Source organism: Camellia sinensis, chromosome 10 (assembly GCF_055761805.1).
Source record: "Camellia sinensis isolate YWXY chromosome 10, ASM5576180v1, whole genome shotgun sequence".
Classification (NCBI taxonomy): domain Eukaryota; kingdom Viridiplantae; phylum Streptophyta; class Magnoliopsida; order Ericales; family Theaceae; genus Camellia; species Camellia sinensis.
The window spans coordinates 165,338,501-165,362,402 of NC_138970.1; the positions used below are offsets into that span (position 1 = coordinate 165,338,501).

The following is a 23,902-nucleotide window of genomic DNA, read 5'->3' on the forward strand; positions in this document are numbered from 1 at the left end:
TTGGGATGTGAGTTGACTTTTTGATTATTTTAGCCTAGGGCTAAAAAACTTCGTTTGGGATAGATCTTTTGATTTTTTTAATTTTTGTGAGAGAAAAAATAAAATAATTATGGGTTAGATATGATGTTTTGTCTTATTAAATTAAAAAGTTTATTTTGTATTTTTTGGACTATTTTAGCCAAAAAAAAAACTTTGGCTTTTTTTTACGTCAAACGAGCTCTTAGTAATCTTGGAATAATATTTTATAACATGGCGTTTATTATGTTGTTGCTTATACTTCCTATATCCTAAAATAATAGTTTTTTTTTAGAGAATTTAACTTTTTTTTTATCGTACAATTATTACACTTTAAAAATATTAATTTTTTCAAATTACCTTTTGATAGTATTTTTTTGAGAATATCAATTGTTATAATTATATTTTTTGTATTAATTAATTTAAAAGAATGACAAAATAAAAAATTCATATTATTTTAGTCCTTAAATTTTAAAAATGAATTAATATTTTAAAATAATAAAAAATAAAATAAAAAGCTAATATTTTGAGACAGGGAGAATATCAATAAAAATTAAGTTAAAAAGCCACTTGAACTTGTCCCAACCCACCAAATAATATTAAGAAAATTTTAAATAAGTGTAGCAGTGAAACAATTACTACATTAAAGACAATTTTTTTTATAATACAACTCTGATATACCGCAAGAACTTATCCTATACACACAATAAAATTACAGCACTATAAAAATACAAATAATTAGGGGTTGTTTAGGATGATTTAAATAAGTATATTTTTTGTCTTTTTATAAAAAGATGTACAGAAAAATAGAGAGGTGATGTGATGAAAAAAAGATAAAAAGATGGATTATATTGGAGTTGCCAAACTTGGCCTTAATTATACCACTAAGACCTCGTTTGGGAATAAGTTAATTTAGTAATTTTTTAGTTATTTGACTAAAATATGAGCTAAAAAAATTAGTATATTTGCGATGAATTTTTAACTTTTTATGAAAAAAATATGTAAAAAATAGAGAGAAAATAAAATCTTTAAATTCTTAATATAAATGGTTGATTTTTAATTTTTTTAATAATTTTTTTACTTTTTAATTAAAAAAATCACTTTTCAAACGAGACTTAATATTTCTAGCTCCAGCAATGGTCCAGAGCTCAAAAAAAAAAAAAAAAAAAAAAAAAAAACACATGTCATTGTCCCCAGCATGTATGAAGACAACATGTCAACGTGTCAGTACTCAGTACAATGCTTTACAAAATTTTAAAAAAACATTAGCTGGCCAATGGGATTCTCGATGCGATTTTGACTGAAATCACCCTCCACCAACCCACCGTCCCAAGAAAAATTATTAGGTGGTTCAAAGGCGTTATATATCCCCACTTTTTATCAATTATCACATGTCAAGCTATTTATTATTTTTTTATATTTCAACACAAATAGTGAGTTGTATTTTTAATCCCAATCATAATACTCTTGAACATCACCTGACTATGCCTAGAACCACCAAATAACTTTCTCCATCCACAAACCTCTCGTTTCTTCTCTCTATCTATTAATGCCAAAACCCAAGACAGTCTCTGAATTCTTGTGAACCTCAAATCCAAAGTTTCTCAAGCTCAAGAATCCTCAAGTTCTCTCACCTGTGCAAACACAAAAGGATAAAGAGAGGGGAGCAAAAAAGCTGAGGAAAGAGAGAGGATCTAAAGAGAGATGGGTTCAACAACAACCAACCCATTCAAACACCAACCTCACTCTCTCACAAAGAAGCTCCTTCCATGGACTCTATATGCTCTCCTTCTCATCTCTCTTCTTCCCTTGTATTTCTTCACCATACCAACTTTTCAGCTTCATCAACACACCCCCACCACCACCACCACCACCTCCTCCTCCTCTTCCACTTCAAAAGGTATACATTCTCAGTTTGATATATATTGGCCTTGTTAAGTTTTTTCTTCTTTTTAAATTTATGTCAAATTGTTTGGTGTAATTTATATTTACAGTTTTATAGGATAGTAATAGCTTAAATAAGTTGATTATTAAGAAGGGAAACGGGTGCGGTTAGTTTCTAATTCTTATTATTAACTTTTAATTTGTAAGAAGTTCCATTAAACAGTTTATTATTGTGTTCATTTACTAAGCAATTAAGCTTTTGGACAATTAGTGACGTATCATGGTAATCTGAGCATTTAGGAGATTTTGGGTTCAAATCTTGTCATTCTTATTATCATTGTCATTGTACATTCTGTTTTGTTTGTCTTCGCACAAAACATTATTTGGATTCATTTCTTAAGATTTTGAACTTTTGAAATAATGGGTGATATAACATAGGTGAACTAACTAGCAAGATCTTATTTGATAATGTTGTTGTCTTTTGTTTGCAGAAGAGAAGAGGGCTATTAATGCTCAAATGGCATGTGACTACTCCAATGGAAAATGGGTCCCAGACAAAGTGGGCCCTCTGTACAATGGCACAAGCTGTGGTACAATCAAGGATGGGCAGAACTGCATGAGCCATGGCAGAACTGACCTGGGTTACCTCTACTGGAAATGGAAACCCATTCAATGCAAACTTCCCAGGTTTTTCCCAGAAACTTTCCTCCAAATCCTGAGAAACAAACACTTGGCCTTTGTGGGTGATTCCATGGCTAGAAACCAATTGGAGTCTCTTCTCTGCATGTTATCCTCTGCCTCTCCCCCAAAACTTGTCTACACCAATGGCGACGATATCAAGTTTCGTCGCTGGCATTTTCATTCTCACAATGTCACTGTATCAATCTATTGGTCACCATTTCTTGTTAGAGGAATTGAAAAATCAGAGTCTGAGAGTGTGAATTATAATAGATTGTACTTGGATTCTGTCGATGAACGGTGGGCGTCTGATATGGATCGGATGGACATAATTGTCTTATCAGTGGGGCATTGGTTTTTACACCCAGCTGTGTATTACAATGGTGAATCAGTACTAGGTTGCCATTATTGCACAGGTCTCAATTACACCGAGGTCGGGTTTTATGATGTGTTTAGGAAAGCTTTTAAGACCACCCTTAATGCCATAATTGAAAGGCGTGGTAGTAGTAGCAACGGTATTGGTGTAATTGTGACTACGTTCTCGCCTCACCATTTTGAGGGCGAGTGGGACAAGTTTGGGGCTTGTCCCAAGACTCAGCCTTATATGGAAGGCGAGAAGGAGCTTGAAGGGATGGACACGGAGATGAGAGGAGTGGAGGTGGTGGAAGTCAGGGCCGCAAAGGAAAAGGCGAAGAATTTTGGAGGATTAAGGTTGGATGTTTTGGATGTCACAAAATTGTCATTGATGAGACCAGATGGACATCCTGGACCGTATATGTATGCTAATCCATTTGCTAATGGAATTGGAGAGAGGGTTCAAAATGACTGTGTCCACTGGTGCTTGCCGGGTCCGGTGGATACTTGGAATGAGATAATGTTGGATGTGATGAAGAGATGGGAGGTCTAGGAAGATTTAGAGAGTGAACCCATGAGGCATCACAATGTGATAATACAAGGGTTTGTTTATCTCTATGTTGTTTTCTTCTGTTTTTGTGGTGATTATTGCTTTTGAAGAGAGCAAAAAGAAGAGGACACAAATTGTTAGAATACTGGGAGTCATTCAAACCAAAATCAATTAGTTATAGGTGGAGAGATTTTTGATACTCCCCCGCATGTGGTCAAATTGTGGAAGTGATAAAGTGTAAATGAGATGGAAGAAACAGACCTGGGGCGAAGACTTGACCCGTGAGATTACCCAAAACTCACTTCACTTCTTCGACTATGATTGATTTTGACTTTGAATGCCTCTAAGATATTCTAACTCAAAGGTACGGATCTTGTGGAAAGAAGGAATGGGAATAGATGATATGTGTGTACAAATGAGTTTAATGTGCAGTGCTGAGGATATTTAAGGCAGATTGGTTGTTCTTTTGTTTCTTGCCTTACAATTTTTTACATATCTTGGTTCTCATTTTGTACATTTATTAATGATATGAAGAGCTGTTCTTAAGCTTTGCTTTTATTTTTGCCCTCATTTAATTTATCAATTCAATGAACTTTTTGGTAGAAAGAACACCCTTTTCCTTTTCTCCCCCTAATCAATATAAGTAGTCTTTACTTTTCAACTCTTTGGTATAATTGGGGTCCATTGCCAGCATTGAGTTGTTTGTTGGGGATCCAAAGCAACTTTACCAAGCTTATTTGGATGGGAATTCCTACTTACAAATGTTTCTTTGGCAGCTTTTAAGCTGATTTTTTTTTTTTTTAATTAGTTTATTAAAAATTTGAGAGAGGATGGTGTTCAAAAGTCTTTTTTTTTTGGGAGCCCCATGCCACCCTCCAAAAGAAAGGGTTTGCTAAGCCTTAGCCCTTTAGTTTTAGGTACTTTGCCACGAACAAGTCTTTATGATCTTGGCAGGTATTGTTTATAGGAGACTCTAGATTGTCTCTGGTCTAGATCTGAACTGGTGGCTATTGTTTGGACTTGTAAAGTTCATCATGGATACTATTTCGATAATTCAAGGAAAAAATTATAATTGAGCGTAAATTTTCAAAATAAATTGTGAATCAATAGTAAAGCTTACAAACTTCAATAATTAAAGCGAAACTTTTTCATGATTTTGCAATTTGTTTTGGTCATACCACCAATTTGCAATTTCTCCTAATTCGAATCATACAAGCCTTTCGTATATATCATCTACAAAAAAAAATAAGTCAATTTCATAATCATAATTTATTCAATTTATTACGTTTGTTATAAAAAAATTGAATAATTTATGTTAAAAAAACTTACCATTCATTTTTTTTTTCTTCAAAACACTGATGTGTTTGGTAATGTTTACGTTTTCAGTTTATATTTACAAAAATTTTGTAAATTAGTTTTTGTTTATTTTTTGTTTATTTTTAGAAAAACATAAACTACAAACGCGTTTGGTAAATGACAAAATGTTTAAAAAAATTTAAAAATATAAAAAAGAGTGAGAAATGGCAAGTGGTGACAAGTGGCGGCGGAAGACGGTGGTGGAAAGTAGTGACGGTGGGTGGTGGGTAGCTGGTGGTGGCGGGTGGTTGGTGGTGGTAAATGAGTGGGTGACGGTGGCGGGTGGTGGGTGGTGGTGGTAGGTAGGTGGCGGTGGGTGGTGGCGGGTGGTGGTAGTGGGTGGGTGGGTGAGTGACGGTGGCGGGTGGTGGGTGGTAGCGAGTGGGTAGTGGCGGTGGCGGTGGCGGTGGCGGTGGCGGTGGCGGTGGCGGGTGGTGGGTGGTGGTGGCAAGTGGGTGACGGATGGTGGGTAGTGATGGTTGGTGACGGTGGCAGGTGGTGGCGGCGGGTAGTGGGTGGTGGTGGTGGTGGGTGGGTGGGTGGGTGGGTGGGTGACGGTGGCGGGTGGTAGGTGGTAGCGAGTGAGTGGTGGTGGTGGGTGATGGTGGTGGTGGTGGTGGTGGTGGTGGTGGTGGCGGCAGGTGACTAGTGGTGGTGGGTGGCTGGTAGTGGCAGGTGGGTGGTGAGTGGTGGTGGCAAGTAGGTGGCGGATAGTGGTGGCGGGCAGTGGATGGTAGTGGTGGTGGCGGGTGGTGGATGGTAGTGGTGGGTGGTGGGTGGCGGGTGGATGGCAGGTAAGTGGTGGTGGTGGTGGCTGCGAGTAAGTGACGGGTGGTGGTGGCTGCGAGTGAGTGACGGGTGGTGGGTGGTGGTGGCTGCGAGTGAGTGACGGGTGGTGGGTGGTGGTGGCAGAAGACGGTGGTGGAAAATGGTGGCGGGTGGTGGCTAGTGTTGGGTGGTAAAAAAAAAAAGACTCAAAACTCAAAACGGAAATACATTTTTTATATTTTCATTTTTTGGCCAAATTTATAAACTGAGACTACTGATTTATAAATCAAAAATTTTACCAAACAAGTTTTTATTTGAGTTTTTAAAATTTTTGTAAATATAAACAGAAAACTGAAAACGTAAGTGTTATCAAATGATACCATATTTTTTGGATAAACTACCAATAGGTTCTAATAGTTGGACTTAATTCCCATCAAGTTCTATTAAAAATAAGTTCTAATAAAATTGTTGTTAAAAATAATTTTTTGTAATAATTTTTTTTGTATATGTCGCTAAAAATTGATAATTAGCAACTTTTTTGGTCACGTTTTTATAAATTGTCACTAAACTTACATTAGTGACTTTTTGTGACGAATTTTTCAAGCTATCGTTGAAAGTTGAAAATTATTAACGTTTTGCTGTGATGATTTTTTTAAATTGTCATTAAAACTTATAATTAGTGATATTTTTTATGACAATTTTCAAACTGTCACTAAAAATTAACAATTAGTAATTTTTTTAATAGTGTTTGATAAAAAATATCATTAATTATTATATGATCTATTATATAATAAATTTATCTATTAAAATCTACACGTAAATCTCTTTATTTTTTTTTTGTTTTCATTAATAGAATTGGTTCACCTTTTCCGGAGTGTATGGTAAAATTTCTCTAGCTAAAAATGAGGGTTTGATAATTAGTACCCCAATTGGAAAAAGTTTAACCTGTGTAAAATATGAGTTGTCTGATCTTTTTGATGACATTCTTATATATTCAAGTTTAATTGGTTAATTTAGCATATAGTGATATGATTGGTTGTTTTATTTTTTACTATTTTAGTTAAAAAAATCTCACAACAAAAGGGGCCAAAATATATAAATTAATAAATCTTACTTGAATTAACAACATGTTAATTACAAAAACAGATAATCATAAAAAAGTAAACAAATAAAAAAAACAAAAGTTTAAAGTTTGATTCTTATAACAAAATAAATTTTAAAATTTTAATTTTATAAATTTAAATCTTAATCTTTTGATTTATTTTTAATCTAGACTATTCGCCTATTTCGTTAAACAAAAATATATATATATATATATTTTACTCGTTAAACTCAATATAAGTGTATATAAAATATCTAAAATAACATTTTTCGTTGAGTTTAATGACTGAAATACTATTTATTCCTTAGTTTTACTTGATGAATATAAATAAAAAACTTAAATTGAAAACAAATTAAAGATTATAATTTAAATTGACAAAATTAAAATTTTATTTTATGTACAAAAATCAAATTCTTGATTTTTTTTTAATATATATATTTTTAGTATATATAGGGCAAACTTCACTTTATTTCTTTGTGGTCTGGGTCATGCGCGATTTATCACCCTAACATTTAGGAATAACCACATAACCCCTTTGTAGTTTGTGAATTAAAGTGCACCGTTAGGCCTGTTAACGATTTAATAAAAAGACAAAAATATCCCTGTATTTTTGTCGTTTGTTTCGAAGACAAAGTGCATTTTAACCCTCTGTATTTTATTCCATGTACAATTTGCCTCCCTTAAAATTTGAAAATAAGCAGATAACTCCTTTATATCTGTTACGTATTTCACATTTATTGTTAAGTTGGATAGAATATTTAATGGTGCACTTCAATCCACAAATCACGTGATAGTTATGTAGTCATTTCCAAACGTTAAGGGCTAAATCGTCCTTGACCCAAAGTAGGGTAAAGTGAAATTTGCAAGGGTATTTATGGGAATAATGAAAATCAATTCACCTCCTTTTATCTTTTTCAGTGTCACTTAACCGCTTTAGCATTTCGCCGCTCGATTCGTCTAAAGGCTAGAGTGAGGGGAACATCAATCTCTTTTCTAAGGGGTTTCGGAAACCCTGGGAAGCTAAGGCTTTCTCGAGCCCATCAAGCATAGGTTCTTCTCCACCATAGGTCGAAAAGAAATCAAACGGAAGAACAATTGGGTGGTCTGTCACCCTCCTGAGTGGTATGAAGCCTGTAGACAATGACTTTGGTCCGTTGTAGCAAAGTAAGCTGAAAAAGCCCTTTCTAACTTATTAGTAAAGCCTAAACGTCCTTATTAAAAACTAAATCGCTTACGAGCAAGAAAGGACCCCTTATTATAGATAGGCTAACGATCCACAACCTAGAAAGGGTATTCTTTATAGGGAGATCCGATCCTCATAATCAATGGGATGGATTACTTCATCAGCGACGATTCATACTAGTCGCCTCGGTAATTACCTAACAAGAGAGAGCTAATTCAAAAGTAGCCCTTTATGCGAGGGAACGCTAGATAGACTTATCTTTGCCAAAAAAAGAAAAAAAAAAAGAAAGTAGTTGTAAGAAGGAAACAAGATTTAAACCTAGGACCATGGTTGACTTAATAAAAAGGGAGACTTACATTAAGTCCTATAAGAATTAATGACATTTTTTATCAAACATTATTAAAAAAATAGAGACTTATTTATAAGTTCTTTTTCAGATACTTATGATAGGCTAAGTCCTGTGTAATTTCTTATAGAGTCTCAAGTCTTATTTAGATAGGAATATATTCCAGAAGATCCTACATAAATGTAACGTGACATGACACTTACATAAACGTAACGTAACGTGACATCTATATAAACGTAACGTAACGTGACACCTATATAAACGTAACGTGACACCTATATAAACGTAATGTAACGTGCCACGTTACGTTTCGCAAACTTAATGAGTTTTTATTTTTTTAAATTGAATGTGAAAATGTTGCTGGTTTATGTTGGTGTCACGTTACGTTTCATATAAATATGATCTATGGTAACATTCAATTTCCTATATAGAAAATTGAATGTTGCCATATATCATAGGTGTCACGTTACGTTTATGTAGATATGATCTATGGTGGGAAATTACATGTTACCAAATTGCATGTTACCATAAATCATAAGTTTCATGTTACGTTTATGTAGGTGTCACGTTACGTATAGGTGTCACGTTACGTTTATGTAGGTGTCACGTTACGTTACGTTTATATGGATATGATCTATGGTAACATTCAATTTCCTATATATGATTTTACTATTATTTATGATATTAACAACTAATATTGAGGGTAAATGTGTCAACAAACTTCCTACAGGACTTATGGGAATATAAGTTTTTTAATAGGACCATATGTAGCATAAGTCTCCCTAATAAGACTTATAAATAATTTTCTCTTAAAAAAAGTCACTAATTGATAATTTTTAGCGATATTTTAAAAATTTTGTTATAAAAAAATGTAACTAATTAAAAGTTTTAGCGATGGTTTAAAAATTGTCACAAAAAAAATTATTAATTTTTAACTTTCAACGATAATTTAAACAATTCGTCACAGAAAAACTTTGTAAATTATAAATTTTAACGGCAATTTATAAATTTTTGACAAAATATTACTAATTATTAATTTTTAGCGACATGTAAAATATCGTTATAAAAAATTATTTTTTGCGTTAACTTTATTAAGATTTATTTTCAATAAAATTTGATAAAAATTAAATCTAACTATTAAAAACTTATTAGTAATTACCCTAATAATAAAAACCACTTTCATATATATATATATATATATAAAATTTAATTTAAAATTAAAATTTATATTTTAAGCCCATAAAATATTGTATAATTTTCCAGAACTAGTCTCTCTCTTTCCATCCTATTCCATGGCAGCGACGGTTTCTCTCTGTTTCTCCTTTGAACCCCAACCTCATCACCACCACTTCTGTTCCACCACCCCCTTCAAACCACACCAAACCCCATTTCTAACCCCTAAACCCTCTCACCCTCTTCCCTTCTTCCCCAAATCAAACCGTTACAATCTCAGTCTCTTGTTCTCCAACTCCCACTCCCACTCCCACTCTCCTTCTCCTTCTTCAACCTCCTCATCACCCACCCTCCAAGACCCATTTCGCACTGGTCGATTCCTCACCAATGACGACCTCCACAAGCTCCAATACCTCGAGGATTTTACTTATTACCAAGATTTGAAATCTGGGTCGATGTGGGTTCGCGTAATGAAATCCCACGAATTGGACATGGTGGTTGCTCTGTTGTCCGAATCGTTTGCAGAGTCTATGCTTTTGCCTTCTGCTTATGTCACTGTTTTGGGTTTCTTGGTGAAGCAGTATTTGATTGAGAGGAGGACTCTAATGCCTTACACTGCCACTCTCATTGGCTTCTACAGAGAAGATGAAGATGAGAATTTGCAATTGGGAGGGACTGTGGAGGTTTCTTTTGATAGAAGGGGTGCTAATGCTTCTCCTCCTACACCCACTCCTCCAATGGATTCACCATATATTTGTAATATGACTGTCAAGAAGCCACTAAGGAGGTATGCTTCACTTTTTGGGATTTTGGAATTTGGGTTCTCTTTTCAAATTTTCATTCTTTCATGCTTGTTTGATATAATCTTGAATTTTGATGGGTTTATCAATTGGCATATCTAGAAATGTATATGTGGGATTTATGCTCTTTGTGGTGAAATTTGATCCTCAATTTGGTTTTGGGTGATAGGGGGCTTGTGTGTTTGTTAATTTTTTTTCACTAGTTATCGGAGGACAGGCAGAAAATTTTTCTCATTGGGAAGCTATAGCATGACACTTTTGAGGAAAACAATTGCTAAATCTGGTAGTATTGTGAAACTGTGGGAATTTATTATTCGTGTGATCCGTTTTTTTCAACTCATTGATGTTGAGGTTCCGAGAATTCTGTCTTGTTAACACTACAATTGTGTTTTCCCTCTGACAATAGTGTTGTTTTAGCTTAATTAGGCTACTAGTACTGGACTTAGTAAAATAAAATTCAAGCTGCATAATGCTCTCTGGCATTTTAAGAAAACATAAAATATATGACAATGTTCAATTGAGTGGTATTTTGGTTAGACATCCAACCTAGTAGCTGCAACCTAGTGTCTAGATTTCAATCTTCTCTTAAGACGAAAGAAATCTCATCTGTCAGTTTTCGAATTCTTAACATTGTGGTGATACTAGTGCATGTGTAGCGTGCATAAGATGACCAAGGTTTTGGTTTTATACAATTAGATGAACGACATCTTAAGGTGAAGGAGAGATATAGCGTTCTAAACAAGGGTTTAAATTTAATACTGTATTTTGAGCACATATGCGGGTGTCATTGTTCTTCAAGACACGGGTGTCCATCATAGCAAAGGAGGAAGGTCCTTGTCATTTGTTACCTGCCTGGTTTGAAGGCACTATGTTGTAAAGTGGACTGCTGTGCAAGAGTCAGTATAATGTCCAAGTCATGATTGCATACTTGATTATATCTTTATTGAATTGCTCCTTTTTCTTTTGTTTTTTTCTTTTCCTGATGGATCTGGAATTTCTTACTTGAAGTCAGGGTTTCAACATGCAAAAAACTTAACCTACAACAAAAACGTAAGATTAACTGGCATGAGATGAGAAACAAATGGTGTATATTTAAGTTGATGTCCTCAACTGAGTAAAATCCCTGATATAGTTAACGTTTCATGTGGAATTTCTTTTAGTCTCACCAACCCTCTCCATAGATGTTCCAGGTCCATACTTGGTTTTGATCCACTATTAATAGCATTAATGTTGGTCAATAAAATCAGATCTTGTATTTATTTATTTTCTGTTCTCTTGATCAATAACTTTCTAACAGCTTGTATGTTGCTAAAATAGTTACTTGGAGGCATAATTCTACTTTTAAATTTGAAAGCCTAAAAGGTTGCATAAAATGATTGAATAAGATCCCAATTCTAAAATTGGCTCATAAAAATTTCAGGAGAGGCATTGGTTGGCATCTTTTGAAGGCAAGTGAGGAACTAATTTCTCAGATGAGTGCTTCAAGGGAAGTTTATTTGCACTGCAGAATGATTGATACAGCTCCATTAAACATGTATGCAAAAGCAGGTTATAGTATTGTTAAAACTGATAGCATCTTGATCCTGTTGATGTTGCAAAGACGTAAGCACTTGATGTGCAAGGAGCTTCAAGTCTTTGACAGCCCTTCAGACTTCTCCAATTCTAATGAAGAATTTTCTTAATGAGCAGATATGCAAAAATCAGAACCTACTTAGCTAAGGTACAGGGAATTGCCACTAAACCTTTCTACCTCTGCCAAAGAAGCTTTTCATTACGTCCGTAATTGTTTTTACTTTTTGCTTGCTCTCCCCTTACATCTTCCAAATACACATGTGAATTACTGTTGTACATTCTCCAAGTTAAGAATATATATCATCTTTTCTATAGTTTTCTACTTTCTCGTTCCCTGAAATTTCTCTAAAGAACTGCATGAAGATCATTTCTTCAGATTCAGAATGTGGCCTAATCTGGTTGTGTTGATTACCCAGTTGGGTTATTTTTTGGTAAAAGGTCAATTGAATAGTTGAATAGGTCTTCATGTACTTTGTAATGTATTTTGGTTGAGATCTGTCCTATTGTAGGAAAATTAGATCAGAAATCCTCATTTTTTAAGTGATGATTTTTTATCATAGTGTCATTAAAGAACCATAATTTTCTTTTAATAGGCATTACCACCCAACCAAATTAACCAATGTTCTGGACAATAGATGAGATAGATATTCTGTTTTGCTGCAAGGATATACTCAACTTCTCTCTCTCTCTCTCCCCTCCCCCCTTGTTAGTAAGTTACTTGATATACTTTTGAAACTGTCTGATTGCCATTCTTGACAATATCACAAACATAATTAGACAAATCCTACTCCTTCTATATAGGATCAATTATGTTAGTTCTGTTTCGCCATTTCACCCGATCTAGAACCACGACATTTGTATAGAATTTCTCAAACCTCTAATAGTCATATATCTTATATTTTCTTTTCCCAATATGGATAGTTGTGTTTTATATTTTACCATTTTTGGGATGGATTTTTCTTTTTCTAATTTTTATGATTCCTGTGAAGTAGATAAATTAGGCATTTACAATTTGTAGAAAAATACTGTATTATATTGATTGATATCTTGATGTTGTACAAGATTGATTGATATTGTGTTATGTATTACAACTCCTATATATAGAAGAGAAGGTGGTAGTAGGTGTAGTGTAGTGGAGGTGGTAGGTGAAGTGGGTGCTAGTGGAGATAGTGGAGGTGGTAGGTGAAGTGGGTGCTAGTGGAGATGGTAGGTGGAGGAGTAAATTGGTAAATTCTAACAGCCCCCCGCAAACTCAAGGAGGATAGAAACTAACCAACTTGAGTTTGGAGAGAGGAACAAAACAAGAAAATACATAAAAAGAAAAAAGGATAGGAGACACTGTATGGTCGTGTCAGACCGTTGGTGAAGACACTGTATGGGGGTGTCAGACCGATGTAGAAGACAGTTTATGGGGTCATGTCGGACCGTTGTAGAAGACAGTTTATGGGGTCATGTCGGACCGTTGTAGAAGACAGTTTTATGGGGTCTTGCTGGACCCTTGTAGAAACTAACCGGAATCAATGTCGGGACAGTTTACAGAGTCTTGTCGGACCCTTGTAGAAACTAACCGGAATCTATGTCGGGACAGTTTACAGAGTCTTGTCGGACCCATAAAGGAGCTAACCGGAATCAATGTCGGGACAGTTTACAGAGTCTTGTCGGACCCATAAAGGAGCTAACCGGAATCAATGTCGGGACAGTTTATAGGGTCATGTCGGACCGTTGGAGATGCTAACCGGAATCAAATGTCGGGACAGTTTATAGGGTCATGTCGGACCGTTGTAAAAGTTGCACCCTCAAAAGGTGTGCCCAATTTTTCAAAAGGCGTGCCATCAAAAGGCGTGCCCAATTCATCAAAAGGTGTGCCGGACATGATGGCGAGGCACGTGGGTGCCTTGGCTTGCGTGCCCGTTTGTCGGCTAGTGGCAAGAGGCGCGCGATGCGCGTGGCTGCCTCGGCTATAAGACGGAGGCTGAGGCTGAGGCTGAGGCGGAGACAAAAAACTTGCGAGAGATATTCTGAGAGTTTCTGAGAGAGATTTCTGAAAGAGGTATTCTGTAACACTCTGTTGTCTGAGAAAATGGCCTCTTCGTCCCGCCCTCTGCTTACTCTCTTTCCCGACCTCAACGAGGCCACAAGAGAGATAACTGGTGCGGTGTCCCGTGAACCTCAACCAAACAACACTGGGTTTGCTCCGTTGAATTTTCCGATGCAGTCGGTGGAGCAAAAAATGGCAGTGCAGTCGGATGTGGAGGCCAATCAGTATACTCTGAAGGCATGTGTGGAAAGCATGACGGCGGTCACAAACTTGTCGAACCGGCTGCAGAGTAGGACAAATGAGGTGCAGCATTTAAATGCCCAGCTGGCTCTGCTCCAACGCATGTATAAGGATGCGCGAGCAGAGATAAGCGTGCTAAGGACAGAAAACAAGGAGCTGAAGCGGAAGGCCACCGTGATGTTCCGATTTGGAGGTCCTCCATATGCTGCAGTGGAGGAGCAGGGAGTAGTGATCGTGCCCAGTGGAGTGGGAAACACGGAGGCAACATCGTCAAGGGCCGCCCAGGACGGAGGCAAGAAGAAGAGACCTGCAGCAGAGTAGAGAAGAAAAATCCCGCCTGTGGATGTGGGTGTTTGGGTTTGGTTTTTTTTTTTTTTTTTTTTTTTTTTTTTGCTGTAAAAGTGTGATCGGGGTTGATCCCCAATATGAATAAAATATAGTGTGTTGTGCAAATATGGAAATTGGTTTGGTTTTTTTTTTTTTTTTTTTTTTAATAAGAATAAGAAGAGGATCCAAGGCATGGACAGCATCATTATGGCAAGTGGAGTTGAAATATTAAAAAAGATGGGACCAAGGTTTTGGTAAAACCCACGGTTTTGGTAAAACTTGCAATGGGTTTGGGATTTTTTGTTTTATTTATTTATTTATTTTTATTTATTTATTTATTTTTATTTTTTTTTTTTTTTTTAATGTATTTATTTATTTATTTATTTATGAAATAAAAGATAAAAAGGTGGGTGGTGGAAAATGTTGTCGTGGAATGTGTGGGTAATATCAATCAAGAAAAAGAGATATAATATATATAGATATAGAAAAGAAAGAAAGTTGGGGAGAGATGGAAAAGTATGGTTAGAGAGAGAGAAAGAGGGTTATGGCCATGTGATAATAATAAAAATAAGAAGAAAGGGAATGAGAATGGGTACAGTGTCCAGCAAAGTGATGAATAAAATAAATCAGTGGGCTAGGATAGTGGATGGTAAAATATTAAAATAGGTTGGTATAGTGCAAGTGTGTGTGTACGTGTGCCTCGTGTGTTGAAGTTGCTTCATCTTTGAAAGCATTTTCTATCCACGGGCTCAACAGGTGGGAGTGAGAAGAGGATGGTCTCTGGTGGACCTCCGTCATGAACCTTCCGGCAATGGTGCTGTTGAGGCAGGCGGCAGAGTCAGGCGGAGAGGAGTGGTGATAGGGTTGCTACAGGGGGTGGCACAACAGGCAGGGGAAACATCTGGCTGGAGTGCTACAGTGAGCTTCCCTGCATTTGTGCAAGGGGAGTAACAGAAGCAGGTAGAAAAGGGGCTGCAACAGGATGAAAGTGAGGATTATTAGGTACTACACCTGACGAGATTGGGTTCAAAGGCAGATGATGGCTACCGCGTGCATCCCAGGAACTGTTTGGAGGAAAATACATAGGTCTCATGAATGGATATGATTGAAATGGCTGTGGTGGATCTGAACAGGGCTTGTGCCTTCACTGTGATGGAAGTCATGCAGAAATAGTTGGAAGATGAGAGGTCCGGCGGGCGGCCAAGGCGAGGCTGCCGCCCGCCGGTGAAGCGAAAATATCAGGTTATTAACCTTGCTCTGATACCATGTAGAAAAATACTGTATTATATTGATTGATATCTTGATGTTGTACAAGATTGATTGATATTGTGTTATGTATTACAACTCCTATATATAGAAGAGAAGGTGGTAGTAGGTGTAGTGTAGTGGAGGTGGTAGGTGAAGTGGGTGCTAGTGGAGATAGTGGAGGTGGTAGGTGAAGTGGGTGCTAGTGGAGATGGTAGGTGGAGGAGTAAATTGGTAAATTCTAACACAATTATACATTTTGGTGGTGATTTGAAATGGTGATGATTGACCGCAAATCCTCCTCATAAACTTCATGATCGGTGCATGAGTTGAAATACCAACACCCTTAAGTCAAGGGTCCAAGAATTGCTACCAATCCATTGAAAATAAATGTTTTTAAAAAATAATGGTTGATTGAATTTTAGTGTATAATGATAAAGAATCAAGACTATTTACTGATTTGTACGTTTCTGGCAAGAGGTAATGAAAACATTTTATTGGCTTCTATATTGCCTGTTTTCTTCCATTTTTTTGTTATGTAACATGGTATGAACTCTGTATTACTGAACAAAGAGAAGCAGGAAGATCATAAGTATTTTCTTGAAGAATTTGTATATATTTTAAGGATGATTTTAAGAACCCATTTTTTTCCCGTAGGTCTTCAATTACCAACTCATTGAAGATGTAGAGTATTTTTCTTCTCTTCCATCATAAGTTGACGCAAACTTTATTCAGTAGGATCAAAATGTTACAGCTTTACATGTGTTTGTTATTAAATTATACATTTACAATCATGTAGAAAAAATATCCACAAATTGAACTGAACTAAATAATAGTGCTAAAATGAAAACAAGATATACAAGGAAATATTCCCTCACTGTTGCTGAATTCTTTTATTTCTCACTTTTCCTTGGTTTTCTTAAGTTACCTTCAGTCAACAGTATAGACTTCTTTATCACATCTCACAAGTGCCTGGATATTGATATGTAAGATTTTCACTCTACAAGGGTTCTAGATCATTCTGAATGCATGCATAGGCATCCCCAAGCCTTTAGAATTTGTGTAGAAAATGAGTTGGAGTTCTTTTACACATTCTTCCATTGATGGTCTCTCGCTACTTTCAGTACGGACACAGCGTGATGCTAGGTTTGCTAACATAGCTATGGACTCCATTGTGTAGGAACCCCTGCGCATCTCCGGATCTATCACCCTGCACAACTTCTTCTTGTCGTTCAATATATGCCTCACCTGAAAACATTACAGAAGCACCCATTACTATTTCATGATAAATTTAGTACTTACTTAGAAATAGACAACTAGAATTTTGTAGGATGATTGGAAATATACTTGGAGTACGAGGTTTTGATCATTGGGTCCTTGGTTCAGGTCCACGGCTCTCCTTCCAGTCAAGAGTTCGAGCAGAACCACTCCAAATGCATATACATCACTTTGTAAAGTGAGTTTTCCTGTCTGTTGCCAAAATAGACATATCCAAAGCTCAAACCCTCTTTGATTTAGTTATTTAAGCGAAGGTATATATTATAAGCAGAAGTCTATAGCTACACCTCCACTGGTATGTACAAATCAACTATAAATTGCGTTAAAGATAAAATAGAGAAAGGCCAATACTCTTATCCAAGAAAACACAGAGAAATGAGTAAAAATCCTTTCAGAGCTACCAAATAGATAGCTCATTATCCTTAAAGGACCTCCTATTACGTTTCCTCTTGTTTGCTAATGAGAGATGAAATAAAGTCCCCCTCCTCATCCCCAGTGATAATCACTTGATATCATTGATAGAAAGAAAATTGTGTTCTTTAATTAATGTACCAAACTTTACAAAGAAAAAATATTAATGCCCAAACTAAGTAGTTAAGAAGTGCCTAAAAATTGGAGGAAAAATATTAAAACCCTATATATTATAAACTCGGGTTGGCTATCTTTATGCAGAAATCCAAGCATCTTACATGACGGTCTTTAGAGAAGAGAGTATTTTCTTATACATGATATCACTGAATCATGTCGAACAGTTGAGTAGTTTTTGCATATACAGTTCAGGTTGTAAACATTGTTATTTTGAGTGTATGGGGAAAAGATGCATGACCTTTAAAACAATTAGAACCTTTATGATGACATTTGATTGCAAAAATATTGGGTTCCATTTTAACTCCAAGGGGTTGGCCTGGTGGCAAGACCTTGAGTCTTGGGAGTGTGCTCCCTCTAAGATTCAGGGATTGAATCTTTTAGGTGCTAACAATTTCTTGGGGCCATTGGACTGGGAGAAAATCCTTGAATTAACCGTGGTGCACTTGGTAGAAACTCCTTACTGAGGGCTTGTGCACCCTTGAGGATTAGTCGGATTTTGATCCGGACATCCTAGTGCCAATCAAGAAAAAATATCGGGTCCCTTTTAACATCGTATGATTGCAAGTTTGTGTAGCGACCTTGGTTGGAGGAATATCATTATCATTTTAGGTAAGACTCATGGTGTGACGGCATTTTTATTAGCTAGACCAGAGGAAAAGTCACTATAATTTTTCTAGCTTACCTAACTTCGTGCCATCTCACATGTAGTTCATGTATATGATCTCAATGGTCGAAGAAAACTCTGTTTTTGATTCTTGTGTTGTTTGTTTAGTTTATTTCATGATGATGTTTTTACTTATTCTTTTGTGGTAGTTACTTCTCGTTTTAGACATACCGAAATAGGAAATAGAGCTTCAAAGTAAAAAGTAAAAACACAAGGTGTTAAGTTATGAAGAGAAGTAAGATATTTGCTGAGAAAATTTGAAGAAACAATGTTGAATAACATACAAAACAGACAAGAAGATGCGTACCGATGTGTACTCAGGATCAAAATAGCCAAAAGTACCTAGCACTCTAGCAGTCACATAGGTTTCCTGGCCTTCTGGCATTAATTTGGCAAGCCCAAAATCTGATATCTGTGAAAACCGATTGTAAAGCCTCCAAAAACGGCCTCATTAATAAAATTACCTAGCTTGACTACATTTACTATCAAGAAAAGGAGGTTCAAATTACCTACCTTTGCTTCAAAGTTGGTGTTTAAAAGAATGTTGGTGGATTTAAAGTCTCTATGAACAATTGGAATACCAACTGCCAAACTTGAATGGAGATAAGCAAGTCCTCTTGCTGCTCCAATTGCCACTTTGAGCCTTAACGGCCAATCCATCTTAGTTTCTCCGATTCCTAGAGTCCATTAAAGATAGTTGTTAGATTGAGGAATTTGACGAGATAACAGGTTTTTGAGTTGAAACCAACCATTTAAGTGATCTTGTAAGTTCCCGTTGTGCATGTATTCGTAAACTAGAAACCTGTGCTTTCCATCGGCACAATAGCCGATTAAGGAAACCAGATTTGGATGGTCCAATCTGCTCAAGATATCGACTTCCACACGAAACTCACGTTCCCCTTCGGCAGCTTTAAATGGTGGTAGCTCCATTTTCTTGATTGCAACAACCTTAAGTGTCCAAAAAAATTATGTTAGGAGTTAAGATAGTTTTTGATCAGTTCCTTCTTATGAAGAAAAGAATATGACTAATAACATCAAGAAATAGCCACCCAATTGAAGAAATTATGTCAAGAGACTCGGATTCAAGGAGGACAATTTGTTTTATAGAATCAACAGTTGTAGAATATCACCTAGGGCTTTAAATATCGTCCATTACATTTCGTAATGGGATTTTGGACTTCCTATACCATTATTCAACCAATATATAATTGTATCCTGATACCGATACATATTCGAATATTGTTATTTAAAATCATGATATCTTTCTCCCCCCCCCTTTTTTCCCTTGTGTTTTTGGGACTACCTTGATAAGAAAAGTTGAAGATTACCTCTCCAGACCGCAAAATGGCCTTGTAAACTCGGCCAAATCCTCCTTTCCCAACTAAATTTTCCTCGCTGAAAGAGTGTGTTGCTTCCTCCATTTCCTTGAGTGTGAAAACTGATGATCCATGGCGTCTTTTAGCAGGTGGGTTATGATCCTTGAGTTGCCAATCCTCCACAGGTTTATATATCCCTGAAAAGCCAGGGTACCCTCAAAACATTAAAAATATGAACAACATTTAAAAAGATGATGATACAAGAAGGACTAGAAATGAGAAGAACAAGTAGAGGTAGAACACACAAGGGTCAATGTGATCCTCGGACTTGCTTCTCCTTCGCTTGTTCCATGCTGAGACCAATCCAAAAGGCATGGTGGCACTTTCTTTGGATAGAACTGGTTATCGATCAGATTGAAATCACAGATTCTGTCACTTGGAACATATAAATAGAGAGAGAGATTACTTGAAGAACATCTTCATGAATCAAAGAGGGAAAATGCACACATCATGACATGTTAGAGATCAGGTGATTACAGTGCATTAACATTAAAATTTCAATGCCCAAAAAATAAAATGATGTATAAAGTAGAAACAGAAAATGAGAATGAGTAGTATAAGAATCCGGTAAGAGTACGTGTAAAGCAAGTGAAATAAAGTTTGGAGAATACTCAATGTACTCAAAACAACACCATCTTCACCAACCTGGATTTCAGAGAGAGAGAGAGAGAGGGAGAGGGGTACTTGAAGAATAAGAAAAAGTGAATAAGGAAAGAAAAAGTAAGTACTGCTTGCTTGCCTGTGGATGAGAAGTGGTGGGGTGGGGTGTGTTTTGAAAGGGAAAGACAATCTGCTGTTGATCTCTCTAATAATTCTTACTAACCCAAATTTGGATCACATCAATGTGTGGTTGAGATTCATTTTAAGTATGGTTAACTAGAATCTCGACAAAATTCATATTTTTGTGTTGTTCATTTTATTTTAGGACAGATTACCTACACTTCCCTTGAGATTTTCAAAAATTATATTCCGTCCCATCGCAATTAATGCCGTTAACAGATATCATAAATTGACTAAAATGCCTTTTTGACAAATAAGGACAAATTACCTACACCCCCTTGAGGTTTAGCTAAATTACAGATTCCTCCCGAGGTGTAGCTAAATTACAGATTCTCCTGAGGTTTAGCTAAATTATCATTTTTAAATAAGTTATGAAATGCACAATTAAAATGGAAAAATACTTATCACACTACAAAAAATTAAGGTTTTAGAGACCAAAATTTAAGGACAAAATTACATTTAGGGGACCAAATATTTTTGTTGCGAAAAATGTCGTCATTATATTTTTAGCAACAAAAATTGAACATTAGTGATTAATTATTATCTTTTTGGTATCAAATTTTTTGTCTAAAAAAATAAACAATTTTGAGACTAAATTATTTTGTTTCTACAAGTTTATTTATTATTGACATTTACGAAATTTTATCACTAAAAATTTTATTTTTGACTTTTCAGAGCTACCTTTAGCGACTATTCTCATGACGATAGAAATTAGTTTCTAAACGTCTTTTGCAACAAAATTTTCACTTTTAGAGATCAAAAAAATTGGTCTCTAAAACTCTTATATGTTGTAGTGTCAGATGGTGAAAATATCATAAAATTGACAAATAATTAAATAAATTAAAAACACTAGAAATGACTTGTCAAAAAATTCTTAGAATATGTTTGGTTTGATTTTTAGAAATTTATTTTTAATTTTTTTTAAAAAATTAAAAATTAATTTGGTTAAGAAGTAAAAAATAAAAAATAATTATTATTTTTATATAATTATATTTTTGAGTGATTAGAAATAATTTTTACAAATTAAATATATTTTTTTCATATTTATTTTTATTAAATTAGTTTTTATTTTATTTTTTAAAATTTTGAATTTTTTTTCTAAACAACAAATTAAACATGGTTTCAAAAAATTGATTTTTTTTTTTAACGTAATTCTTTTGTAAATTTTGTTGATTTATCAAAGGGATTTCAATAGGGACAATATCATCCATCAATGTATATTTTGGTTATGTCAGTTAACCATTCTTAACGTTTAATGATTGGAGTTAAATTGTGATGTGAATATAAATTTCGGGAGGCAGGATGTAATTTTTAAAATTTCAAAAAAAATCTGTAATTTAACTAAATTTCAAGGGAGTTATAGGTAATTTGCCGTTCATTTTTTGCTTTTCCTTCAACTTTTTTTTTTTTTTGAGTAGAGAAGATTGGCTGTTGAGGGGTCAGTTTCTTGCATTTATGTAATTATTTCTTTCCTCACCTTCTTCTCTTTGTAATGAATCAATGTCTATTAGTATATGATTATTATTCTAGACAAACCAAATGTGTGTTTGTACTTAATACTATTTTGATGAAACGAACGTTCGTAATTGCTTTTGGTATCAAATGGCTTTCAATACCATCAATTTTTTTTTTTTTTGGTTTTTGAATTCCTATTTTGTACTTTAGTTTTTGGCATTCATTTATAAATATTTCACAATATTTTGACATCTGATCTAATCTAAAAATTATTAAAATAAAATAATTTCAGTTAATTTTCATTTTAAATTAATATTTTATAGGTATATATGCAAGTGTATACTTTTGCTAATATTTATGAAATATATATATATATATATATTTTTGGATTGCTAATAAGTTAACGAAATACTTTTTAATAATAATATATATATATACATATAATAACGTATGATGATTTTTGAATTTGTCCTACACACATTTGCCATACTAAGACATTTGGACGGCTCAGATCTATTCAAATTATAAAACAACGGTTGAGATATATTTTTTAAAAAATATCCTACATGTACATTTTTTATTTTTCCGCTTCTCTCTCTTACTTTTTCCTGTTCTCACCCAACCTTCCATGATCCCGCATTCCTCTCTCTTTTCTTTTTATTTTTTTTATTTTATCTTGTTTTTATTTTTCTCTCTATTTGTTTATTATTTTTTTATTTTTTATTTTTTATTCACTTATTTTTATTCATATTATATGGAAATGTCTACGATTCCAGAATTAGGAGCCACATTTTACTGTTTGTAGTGGAGGTTAAATTAATGAATTTTATAGTCCACAAAATAAATGAATTTCAACAATTAATTATTGTTTTTAAATATATTGAATACTTTATAGACTTTATAAATTTAGATCTTATATGAATCTTCAACATCTATATAATAATAAAGTATGATGGTTTTTGAATTTGTCTTACACATATTTGTCCTATTAGGGAATTTGGACGGCTCAGATCTATTCAAATTATAAAACAACAGTTGAGATATATTTTTTAAAAAATATCCTACATGTACATTTTCTATTTTTCCACTTCTCTCTCTTACTTTTTCTTTTTCTTACCTATCGTTCTATGATCCCATGATCTCGCATTCTTTTCTCTTTTATTTTTATTTTTTTATTTGCTCCCATTTTTATTTTTCTCTCTATTTGTTTATTTTCTCCTTTTCGATTGCTTATTTTTATTCATATTATATGGAAAAGTCTGCAATCCCAGAATTAGGAGTCATATTGTACTGTGTGTAATGAAGATTATATTAATGAATTTTTTAGTCCACAAATTAAATGAATTTGAACAATTAATTATTATTTTTAAATATATTGAATACTTGATAGATTTTGTAAATTTAGACTTCATATGAATCTTCAACATCTATATAATAAAGCATGATGATTTTTGAATTTGTCCTACACACATTTGTCCTACTAGGACATTTGCATTTGGACGGCTTACATCTATTCAAATTATAAAACTATAGCTGAGATATATTTTCTAAAAAATATCTTACATGTACATTTTTTGTTTTCCCGCTTCTTTCTCTTACCTTTTCTTTTTCTCATCAATCCTTTTATGATCCCATGATTCCACTTTCCTCTTTTTTTCTTTTTATTTTTTTTATTTTCTCCCATTTTTATTTTTCTCTCTATTTGTTTATTTTTTTTATTTTCTCCTTTTTGTTCACTTATTTTTATTCATATTATATGGAAAAGTCTACGATTCCAGAATTAGGAGCCATATTTTACTATATGTAGTGGAGATTAAATTAATGAATTTTATAGTCCACAAATTAAATGAATTTGAACAATTAATTACTATTTTTAAATATAATGGATACCTGATAGACTTCATAAATTTAAACCTTATATGAATCTTCAACATTTATATAATAAAACAGGATAGTTTTTGAATTTGTTCTACACACATTTATCGTACTAGGATATTTGGACAGCTCAGATTTATTCAAATTATAAAACAACGGCTGAGATGTATTTTCCAAAAAATATCCTATATGTACGTTTTCTATTTTCCCACTTCTCTCTCTTACTTTTTCCTTTTTTCACTTATTCTTCTATGA

At 34.5% G+C, this 23,902-nt stretch overlaps 3 protein-coding genes across 5 annotated transcripts; 2 read left to right on the forward strand and 1 right to left on the reverse strand.

Annotated features, from left to right (window-relative positions):
- The first annotated feature begins 1,491 nt into the window (after window positions 1-1,491).
- On the forward strand, window positions 1,492-4,039 carry LOC114269186 (xyloglucan O-acetyltransferase 1). Its single transcript, XM_028210437.2, has 2 exons — window positions 1,492-1,915; window positions 2,391-4,039. Exons 1-2 carry the CDS (start codon window positions 1,720-1,722, stop codon window positions 3,482-3,484), a joined length of 1,290 nt encoding a protein of 429 aa, XP_028066238.2. The 5' UTR covers window positions 1,492-1,719; the 3' UTR covers window positions 3,485-4,039.
- Window positions 4,040-9,480: 5,441 nt separating this feature from the next.
- Window positions 9,481-12,103, forward strand: LOC114269187 (Acyl-CoA N-acyltransferases (NAT) superfamily protein). Its single transcript, XM_028210438.2, has 2 exons — window positions 9,481-10,196; window positions 11,630-12,103. The coding sequence occupies exons 1-2, from the start codon at window positions 9,529-9,531 to the stop codon at window positions 11,889-11,891; spliced, it is 930 nt and encodes a 309-aa protein (XP_028066239.2). The 5' UTR covers window positions 9,481-9,528; the 3' UTR covers window positions 11,892-12,103.
- A 4,220-nt stretch (window positions 12,104-16,323) lies between these two features.
- Window positions 16,324-20,280, reverse strand: LOC114269188 (putative serine/threonine-protein kinase PBL28). 3 transcript variants are annotated; one of them, XM_082892759.1, is made up of 8 exons: window positions 20,183-20,280; window positions 19,783-19,912; window positions 19,490-19,674; window positions 18,911-19,109; window positions 18,675-18,838; window positions 18,469-18,573; window positions 16,979-17,101; window positions 16,324-16,879 (listed from the first exon to the last, which is right to left on the reverse strand). In XM_082892759.1, exons 2-8 carry the CDS (start codon window positions 19,850-19,852, stop codon window positions 16,643-16,645), a joined length of 1,083 nt encoding a protein of 360 aa, XP_082748885.1. In that variant the 5' UTR covers window positions 19,853-19,912; window positions 20,183-20,280; the 3' UTR covers window positions 16,324-16,642. The 3 variants fall into 3 exon arrangements, with proteins under 3 accessions (XP_082748885.1, XP_082748884.1, XP_082748883.1); XM_082892758.1 differs by having other exon boundaries at window positions 20,115-20,192; XM_082892757.1 differs by having other exon boundaries at window positions 20,149-20,188.
- Between the last annotated feature and the right edge of the window lie 3,622 nt (window positions 20,281-23,902).